This window comes from Trichechus manatus, unplaced genomic scaffold (assembly GCF_000243295.1).
Source record: "Trichechus manatus latirostris isolate Lorelei unplaced genomic scaffold, TriManLat1.0 scaffold00116, whole genome shotgun sequence".
In the NCBI taxonomy this organism is placed as follows: domain Eukaryota; kingdom Metazoa; phylum Chordata; class Mammalia; order Sirenia; family Trichechidae; genus Trichechus; species Trichechus manatus.
Window position 1 is genome coordinate 6,999,870 of NW_004444052.1, and position 10,027 is coordinate 7,009,896.

At 46.0% G+C, this 10,027-nt stretch overlaps 2 protein-coding genes across 2 annotated transcripts in view; both read right to left on the bottom strand.

Moving 5' to 3' along the window:
* Nucleotides 1-3,746: 3,746 nt before the first annotated feature.
* Nucleotides 3,747-7,454, bottom strand: PDF (peptide deformylase, mitochondrial). Its single transcript, XM_004384073.2, has 2 exons — nucleotides 6,830-7,454; nucleotides 3,747-5,560 (listed from the first exon to the last, which is right to left on the bottom strand). Exons 1-2 carry the CDS (start codon nucleotides 7,422-7,424, stop codon nucleotides 5,403-5,405), a joined length of 753 nt encoding a protein of 250 aa, XP_004384130.1. The 5' UTR covers nucleotides 7,425-7,454; the 3' UTR covers nucleotides 3,747-5,402.
* A 414-nt stretch (nucleotides 7,455-7,868) lies between these two features.
* The window catches only part of COG8 (component of oligomeric golgi complex 8), a 7,706-nt gene continuing 5,547 nt past the window's right edge, over nucleotides 7,869-10,027 (bottom strand). The window contains exons 4-5 of the mRNA XM_004384074.3: nucleotides 8,977-9,145; nucleotides 7,869-8,169 (exon numbers count right to left, since the gene is read on the bottom strand). Of these exons, the coding sequence (XP_004384131.1) occupies nucleotides 7,874-8,169; nucleotides 8,977-9,145 (465 nt within the window). The 3' untranslated portion in view covers nucleotides 7,869-7,873. The remainder of the gene's footprint in view (nucleotides 8,170-8,976; nucleotides 9,146-10,027) is intronic.

Here is a 10,027-nt window from a genome sequence, read left to right on the forward strand (position 1 = left end):
ACCTGTTTGCGTTGCCTGTGGGAATCCGACCCCTGATAGTAAGACACCCAAGGCTCTAGAGCTGGCACTTAGTTACAAGTATTTTTTCTATTCTACTTCCAGTTATCTTTATTTGAATCAGAAAGTCCTTGCTGTTTTACCTGCCGCCTCATTTAGTCTACTTAAACACCTTGACAAAGCAGAGGGTTACAGAAAGTTTGCAGCTGCTCCAGTTCCTCCCCGTAGCTCTAGTTAAGCTATGCCTCAGTGACAGGGTGAACAAAGGTCCTGGTCACCACGGATGCTAAACTAACTGCTGGCCAACTGTGGCCTTGTGCTTATGCTGCCAATGCGTGACCTGTCAGGTCATTATATGTGACACATGGCTAATGTGCAGAGAAGTTTCTCCTCTAAATGCTTACTCTGAAACTGCCTTCTTCCCTAACTGAGGATTCGGTTCTGAGCCTTCTGCCTACGTTGGCTTTCACTTTGGAAGCTGATTTCTAAAACTTTCACCAGCTCAGTATGCTGATGGTGTCGTGTGTGTGTAGTTTTCGTGGTTGGTATCTCTTAGGCAGAAAAGATGTTCTTTATTGAAAATGCAAGAACTTGTTGCCTTTGGGCTGTATTGTCTTCAGCTAGTCAACCAAATCCTTCTGCCTGTGCAGATTGGGTTACAACAGTCAGTCTCATGCTTTGTCAGCAATATAGACAGGCTTCTTCCCCCTACATGCTGTGAGTTTGTCCTGCTGTGGTGGCTTGTGTGTTGCTGTGATGCTGGAAGCTATGCCACCGGTATTTCAAATACTAGCAGGGTAACCCATGGTGGACAGGTTGCAGCTGAGCTTCCAGACTATAACACAGACTAGAAAGAAGGACCTGGCAGTCTACTTCTGAAAAAATTAGCCAGTGAAAACCTTATGAATAGCAGTGGAACACTATCTGATACAGTGCCTGAAGATGAGCCCCTCTGGTTGGAAGGCGCTCAGAATATGACTAAGGTAGAGCTGCCTCCTCAAAGTAGGGTTGACCTTAATGACATGGGTGGAATCAAATTTCTGGGACCTTCATTTGCTGATGTAGCATGACTCAAAATGAGAACAGCTGCAAACATCCATTAATAATCAGAACATGGAATGTACAAAGTATGAATCTAGGAAAATTGGAAGTCATCAAAAATAAAATGGAATGCATAAACATCGATATCTTAGGCATTAGTAAGCTGAAATGGACTGGTATTGGCCATTTTGAATCAGACAGTCATGGTCTACTATGCTGGGAATGACAAATTGAAGAGGAATGGCACCACATTCATCATTAAAAACGACATTTCAAGATCTGAAGTACAACGCTGTCATTGATAGGATAACATCCATACACCTAATACAAGGAAGACCAGTTAATACGAATACTATTCAAATTTAAGCACCAATCACTAATGCCAAAGATGAGGAAATTGAAGATTTTTACCAACTTTTGCAGTCTGAAATTGACCAAACGTGCAATCAAGATGCATTGATAATTACTGGTGTTTGGAAACAAGGAACAGTAGTTAGAAAATATGGCCGTGGTGATAGAAATGACGTCGGAGATGGCATAATAGACTTCGCAAGACCAACAACTTCTACATTACAAACACTTTTTCTCACCAACATGAACAGTGACTACACACGTGGACCTTCCCAGATGGAATACACAGGAATCAAATTGACTACATCTGTGGAAAGAGATGATGGAAAAGCGCAACATCATCAGTCAGAACAAGGCCGGGGCGGACTGTGGAAAAGACCATCAATTGCTCCTATGCAAGTTCAAGTTGAAGCCAAAGAAAATTATAACAAGTCCACAAGAACCGAAGTATGACCTTGAGTATTTTCCACTTGAATTTAGAGACCATCTCAAGAATAGATTTGACTGATTAAACACTAATAACCAAAGACCAGACAAGTCATGGAATGACATCAAGGACAATATACATGAAGAAAGCAAAAGGTCATTAAAAAGACAGGAAAAGAAAGACCAAAATGGATGTCCAAAGAGACTATGAAACTTGCTCTTGAACGTAGAGTAGCTAAAGCAAATGCAAAAAATGAAGTAAAAGAGCTGAATCAGAAGATTTTAAAGTGTAGCTTGAGAAGACAAAGTAAAGTATTATAATGAAATGTGCAAAGACCTAGAGTTAGAAAACCAAAAGGGAAGAATATGCTTGGCATTTTTCAAGCTGAAAGAACTGAAGAAAAAATTCAAGCTTCGAATTGCAATACTGAAGAAGGATTCTACGGGGAAAATATTAAACGACATAGGAAGCATCAAAAGAAGATGGAAGGAACGCACAGTTACTGTACCAAAAAGAACTGGTTGACATTCAACCATTTCAGGAGGCACCATATGATCAAGAGCTGATCGTACTGAAGGAAGAAGTCCGAGCTGCATTGAAGGCGTTGGCAAAAAACAAGGCTCCAGGAATTAACGGAATACCAACTGAGATGTTTCAACAAAGGGATGCAGCACTGGAAGTGCTCACTCATCTATGCCAAGAAATTTGGAGGACAGCTGCCTGGCCAACCGACTGGGAGAGATCCATATCTGTGCCCATTCCAAAGAAAGGTGATCCAACAAAATGTGGAAATTATCGAACAATATTAATATCACACACAAGTAAAATTTTGCTGAAGATCATTCAAAAGTAGCTGCAGCAGTACATTGACAGGGAACTGCCAGAAATTCAAGCTGGATTCAGAAGAAGACATGGAACAAGGGATATCACTGCTGATGTCAGATCTTGGCTGAAAAGCAGAGAATACCAAAAAGATGTTTACCTGTGTTTTATTGACTATGCAAAGGCATTTGATTGTGTGGATCATAACAAATTATGGATAACATTGTGAAGAATGGGAGTTCCAGGACACTTAATTGTACTCATGAGGAACCTGTACATAGACCAAGAGACAGTCATTTGAATAGAGCAATGGGATACTGCGTGGTTTACAATCAGGAAAGGTGTGTGTCAGGGTTGTATCCTTTCACCATACTTAATTCAATCTGTATGCTGAGCAAATAATCCTAGAAGCTGGAGAAGAATGGGGTGTCAAGATTGGAGGAAGACTCATTAACAACCTGTGATATGCAGATGACACAACCTTGCTTGCTGGAAGTGAAAAGGACTTGAAGCACTTACTGATGAAGATCAAAGACTCTTCAGTATGGATTACACCTCAACATAAAAACAAAAATCTTCACAACTTGACCAATAAGCAACATCATGATAAACAAAAGATTGAAATTGTCAAGGATTTCATTTGACTTGGATCCACAGTCAATACCCATGGATGTAGCAGTCAAGAAATCAAACGACACATTGCATTGGGCAAATCTGCTGCAAAAGACCTCTTTAAAATGTCAAAAAGCAAAGACGTCACTTTAAGGACTAAGGTGCTCCTGACCCAAGCCATGGTGTTTTCGATTACCTCATACGCATGTGAAAACTGGACAATGAATAAGAAGACGGAGGAAGAACTGATGCCTTTGAATTATGGTGTTGATGGAGAATACCATGGACTGCCAGAAGAACAAACAAATCTGTCTTGGAAGAAGTACAGCCAGAATGCTCCTTAGAAGCAGGGATGGCAAGACTTTGTCTCACATACTTTGGACATGTTATCAGGAGGGACCAGTCCCTGGAGAAGCACATCATGTTTGGTAAAGTAGAGGGCCAGCGAAAAAGAGGAAGACCCTCAACGACATGGATTGACACAGTGGCTGCAACAGTGGCCTCAGGTGTAAAATTGTGAGGATGGCACAGGACTGGGCGATGTTTCATTGTTGTACGTGGGGTCGCTATGAGTTGGAATCGACTTAAAGACACCTAACAACAACAGGCTTCCTCCATATTCCACTCTGAGCAAACGCTTACTCTTAGGCCTCCCTGTCAGGAAGCTGGAGGCAAGTGCTACTGATCTATGTCACAAAGATGCTACTAAAGACTGTTAACTTCGGAACACTAAATGGAAGCAGCAGAATGTCCCCAGTGCCACTCCACAGGATCATCGGAACAATATCCAGATAAAAAGAGGCTGAGTGAATTCTGATTTGTGTAAAGACCCATGTTTTCATTATAAAGGGGAACTTTCTACAAACTTCCCCAAAGTCTGAGTCTCTAACCTTGCTTGGGGCAGTGCTTGGTCATGATTCCTTTCTGAAGCTTTAATGCACAGAATCAGTTTACTTTGCTTGGGCCAAGTCCCCAGAGTTGGCCTGTTTAGAGAAAGCGTTAGGGGAGAGTGGGTCTTTCCTGGGTTTGTTTAATAAACTACTGTTTAAAACACTTTTTCTCTAGACAACTTATTGGACTTCCTACTACATGTCTACATCAATCTTGGGGACTTTATTTGGTAAAGGTACATTGCAAAACTCAGGACATAAAAATGAGGTAAGATAATGAAAGAAACTGAAGTTTCTTCACCTCTTGACAATGCTCCTCCAGTTTCTTACTCCGGTCAGCACGATGCTAATTTATTTTTCCAAATTAATTGTGACCAAGAAGCTCTTGACAATGCTCCTCCAGTTTCTTACTCTGGTCAGCATGATGCTAATTTATTTTTCCAAATTAATTGTGACCAAGAAGCACAAGTTCTGCTTTCTGTTTCTATCCTAATTATGACTAAGGAAGAGGCTTGTTGCTCCCTCTCAACTATCAACCTGTCCCCAGCCCTGCTCAATGGCCTCTACTCAGTGACTAAGCCAGGTACCAGCTGCCCAAGAAATCTGAGCAGAAACATCTTCCCCAAGTCTGTTAAAAGTGGAAGGCGAAAGGTAGAGACCTAAACTATATTTGAACCTGTTAAAATGGGTGGGTACTTACTTACATTAACACTGGCATCAAACACTTCCTTAAACTGGGGCCATTCCGTCCTGTTTACTTCCACAAGGAAGCTGGTGTCCAAGGCAAACCATGGACTCTGCAGGTTAGATACATACACACAAACCCTTTGTAAAAATAAGAACTCAGTGAAGATGGTCAACACTCTTACCCGCATTTGTAAACAAGGATTTCCACCAGATATTTTGGGACTACATTATTATGAAATCTTTGCTTTAGGAATAGATCATACAGGTCCTATGAAGTAATTTCTACTGAGAATGGTTATTTACTTGCCCCCGGTTCTCTCCATACAAAATTGTCAGGAAAAGTCCACTGCTTCAGGGAGTTCGTTTTTCTTGTCAAGTTGAAGACAATATTGTGTCCACAGATGATTTCAGGCAAACATTTCTAATATCTTCCTGCAACTCGGCATGCTTGGCAGTCCATTGTTTTCTGTCTGATGCAAGCCAGTACCAAGTCGATGCCAAGTAACACATGCCCAGCTCAAAGCCAAAGTGTGTGTGTCCTGGTTTTCAGAATCCTCAGAAGCAGGAGGAAAGCTTTAGTCGTTCACCTCCATCCAATGGGTATTTGTAAACGTCCTGCTGTCCATTTTGTCAATGAACAGGCAGCCCTGCAAGTGGTCCATTTCATGCTGGATGATGCGGGCTGCCCACCCACTCGCCTGCCACACCACCTGCTGTCCTCTTGGGTCCAGCCCTGCAAAGGGAATGACAGCCTCAGTGAGGACATGCCCAATTGCAACAATCACTCTCAACCTCCTTACCCTATTCCCCAACCACCTATGGCTGTTCCTATTCACAAAAGCAACATCAGAAAGGGAATGTAGACAGCAGCCCTATTCTTCCTAGAAAAGATGCCTCAGGTTGAATTATCAAGTATCCAGCCTGGTTCTCACCTCTGAAGTTTAGGTTGCTGGCTCACCCTGGGGCTGAGAGATGACAAAGTGTCTTCCGAAGGTGCTTCCACTTTCAACACTCCTCCCTTCCGAAGTATTGCCGTTTGCTTTCAATTCCTAACAAAGGTACACTAGCTAAAAGGTTGGTGGTTCAAACCCACCCAGAGACGCCTTGGAAGACAGGCCTGGCGATCTAAGTCCGAAAGGTAACGGCCTTGAAAACCTCATGGAGCCATTCTACTATGCACACATGGAGTCGTCATAAATCCAGATCGACAGCAACTAACAGCAACAACAACACTATAAAATAGAGCTGACTTTCTGACCTTCTTGGACCAACTGGATTGCTCAAGAAATCATCCCAACCCTGGCAAAGAACTACATTCCACAAAAGCATCCTGTGGAACTGGGCTGGGCAAAGCTGGTCTCATTTCTTCAACCCAAGCAGGACAGATCTAATTGGGGGCAGAAATGTGTGTGAGTACAGAGAGGCAGCATGCAGGAGCTTAAAGAGAGTAACAGCGCCCCGGGGCAATCCCTAAATTGCACCTCCCCCCCCCCCCCCCCCCCCCCGCCATTCAAGGGCCCCAGGGCGATCTCCAAGTTGCCCGCCACCCCCCAATTTCAAGAAGAATAGACAGCAGCTATGTGTCAGCAGAAACCCCTTCTCCCCTCTTGTCCAGCTGCCTTTCATATTTGTGTGCCTGCTAATGTTAATAATGCGCCTCGTCTGGCGCCCTCTTGTACTTGCGGAGGGTGGGGGACAACAAGTGCCTCCTTCTTGGCCCTCCACTCGCTACGCCTCTGGCAGCATGAAGCAGAGGACGGAGTGGGACGTAACATCGGAACAAGGACACCCTCGCAGCCCCCACTCCACATTCCCCACTGGAGCTGGCTGTACCCTCAGAGGAGCATCCTGCCCCAACACAATCTGTCAGTCCTGAGTCCAATTCACTCCCGGATCTGCTCTTTGCTGATCACAGGAGACCTGGCTTATAAATTTAACTGGAGATTTGCGGAAACTGAGTCAACCAGAGGGGAGGCGCCCCAGGGCCCCTGCCACCCGTCACCTGAGATCTGCACGGCCTGGAAGCGGGGCACGCAGGCCAGGAAGCCGGAGACGCTCTCGCAGCCCTCAGGAAAGGTGACCAGGCGGTTGTCCAACACGCGAAGCGTGGGGTTCACGAACACGCGCAGGGGGAAGGGCTCCATCTGGCGGACCTCGCGCATGCAAGGCGTGTAGGCGCGGAGGAGCGCCTCCGGGAGCTCCAGAGCCAGCACCTGCAGCGGCACCCCGAGCTGCGGCGCGCTCAGCCCCACGCAGTGCCGGCGCCGCATCACCTGCACCAGCCGTTGCACCAGACGCTGCAGCTCGGGCCCCGCTAGCTGCGCCGGCTCCACCGGGGCGGCCACAGTGCGCAGGACCGGGTCCCCAACTTGGCACACGTGCGCGTAGGGCTGCTTCGGGGCACCCCACATCAGCCGCCTCACATAGCGCCAGTAGGAGCGCGCGCGCGCCGGGCCCTCGAGGCCGTGCGGGGCGGGTGTGGAGCTGCAGGCCTGGGTGGCAATGGCCCCCGCGCACATTCCCCACGGCAGGGCCAGCAGCACTCCGCGACACGCCCGCGGCGTCCCCAGCAGCAGGCCGCCCCACAGCCGGCTCATAGCTAGTAGGAACCCGGCGACCTAGACCTCCCTCCTCTGTCCTCGGCCGATCGCTTCCGCCGGCAGGGACGCCGGGAAACCTAGTATCCTCGCACCTTCCGGCAAGTTCCAGGCCCCGCCCAGAGGGTGGCGGGCTGGCCCTCAACCAGAACATATTGCCACTCGGTGACAATCAGTCAGCTTTATTATTTCATTTTTTAGTTGTAATCATTTATATGCCATTTATAACCAGGACGCTCCCCCTTTAATTTTCCTCTCTTGATTACCAGCGGAAACAGTCCTCTCCCGTCCTGTGCATTCCTAGGCGAGGTTTCCCTACCTCAAAACGGCCACCAACTCCTTTCCACCAGAGACCACATACAGAGCCCCTGGCCGCCCAGGCACTAGGTACTGGGCCCAGTTCTAGGAGTGGGGAACGTATCTTAAGTCCTCACACTAGGTAGATCCGCCTACAATGCCTCCCCCTGCAATAGCTCCTCCGGCAGCGGCTCCCCCTGCTGCAGCTCTGACTCAGCCTCCTCTAACCCACTCTCGAGAGAAACTGGCCCACACTCAGGAGATTCCGGGCTTGGCTCTTCCACCGGAATTTCTGGGGCTGCAGCTGTGAGTTCAGGCACTACTTCCTTTTCATCTAGACAGAAGACCCTCTCTCTCTTTGGCAGGATAAAGGCGAGAGGTTTCTGGATGACACTGATGTTCACATGCCCAAGGTTGCCGTACTTGGCGAGCTGAGTGGGTGGAATGCCTGGGACAGATGGAAGGGAAAATGAAATGAAAAAATATATATATTAATAAAATTCAATACAGATGTCACAGGAAAAAAAGACAGGCAGTAACAATTACTTTATTTCATCCAGCAAAAGTCATCTTTGTGATACAGAACAGGCAGCTGTACTGTAAAGGGAGACTATGGAAGTAATCTGGAGCAGCACAGTACAGGGCAGATCAAATAAGAGCTAAGACAACCTCACTAAGCAGTTAGCCTCTCAGTAACAGACCCCAGGGGAAAAGCTGAGGGGAAAGCAGAGAGCAGCCACCCTTTGTTAATGTGATCATGGACCCACCGCCATTTGGGAAGCTGTGCATTCCCCCACTTCCCCACTCCCTCCACAGGCTGTGGAGTGGGCACAGGGAAGTCAAGACAAATCAGGAAAAATAGGTTAAAACTCCCTTCTCTGGATATCTCATGTAAATGAAATCATTCAATATGTAGTCTTCTGTGACCGGCTTCTTCCACTTAGCCAGAAAAAAAAGACCACATATTGTATCCTTTTACTGATATGAAATGTCCAGAAAAGGCAAATCTCTAAAGATAGAAAGTAGAGTATTGCTTGCTTGGTGCTGAGGATGGCAATGGGGAATGTCTTCAAATGGGCATGAGGGATATTTTTGGGTGATGGACATGTTCTACAATTGCAACAATGGCCACACACTTCTGCACATTTACTAAAAGAAAAAAAAACTGAATTGGACACTTAAAACAGGTGATTACTTAGTATGTGAATTATATCTCAATAAAGCAGTTTTAAAAAGCCTTTCTCCTTTCTCTTACCTAAAGTTTGTGCGATCTGAGCTGGTGGGAAAAGCACTTGGAGACAGCGATTTAAGTAAGGAATGAGGTCTTCCAGGAAGACAGTGCAGAACTGGACAAACAGCTCTTGCTCCCCACTGGTGAAGGCAGCCTCCTCAGCACGATGGAAGGCCAGGATTACTTTGGTTGCCTGAGAGAGAAGGACACATCAATCACCTGGAACAGTCTATCACCATGGGCAGTACATGAAACCAAGCAGAAATGTGCAGCCTTCAAGTTGTCATGAAGAAAATTGTTTTGAACAGTGCATTCTATTACCTATGCTTGTTGAAACTCAGAATTGTGGTGAAGCTCCTAAAATCTGTGACTTCACACATGTATTTCATTACTGGTATAGTTTCCGATTCCAGCGGAGGAGTATCATGAAATTAAACAGACAATATATGGTTCTTGACTCCTACCGGGGATGGACCAGAATGTGATGGATCCATGGAAATGAGGCAAAACTAGAAGAGGTTTCTACTGAGTAAGCTCATGTCACAAATGCCGCCTGGCTGACAGCAATTGATGCCATTAATTTTAAGAAGCATCTCAATAGCTAAAGCTTTAAATAGTGTAAAAACCATGCTCCATACTAGGATATTATCATTATTATTACTTGTAGTAGGCAGAATTCTAAAGTGGCCCTCATGATTCCTGCTCTCTGGTATCCACACCTTTGCAAAATCCCCTCGAGTGTGGGCAGACCCTGTGACTTGCTTCTAACCAAAAGAATATGACAAGTGGGAAGGATTTTGCAAAAGTAATTGAAGTCCCTAATCAAAAGGGTGGGTCTGACTTAATCAGATGAGCCTTTTAAAAGTGGGTCCAGCCATGGTCTCGGGGAACAGCTAGCTCAACTGGCATAACACAGTTTATAAAGACAATGTTCTACGTTCTACCTTGGTGAGTAGAGTCTGGGGTCTTAAAAGCCTTTGAGCAGCCATCTAAGATACTCCACTGGTCTCACCCCTTCGGGAACAAGGGAGAATGAAGAGAACAGGATACAAGGAAAAGATTAGTCCAAAGGACT

Coding starts and splice junctions, on each gene's coding strand:
- PDF (XM_004384073.2), bottom strand. CDS start 7,424: ATGAGCCGGCTGTGGGGCGGCCTGCTGCTGGGGACGCCGCGGGCGTGT. Junction 5,561..6,829: donor CCAGGCCGTGCAGATCTCAG/GTGACGGGTGGC, acceptor TTCCCTTTGCAG/GGCTGGACCCAAGAGGACAG.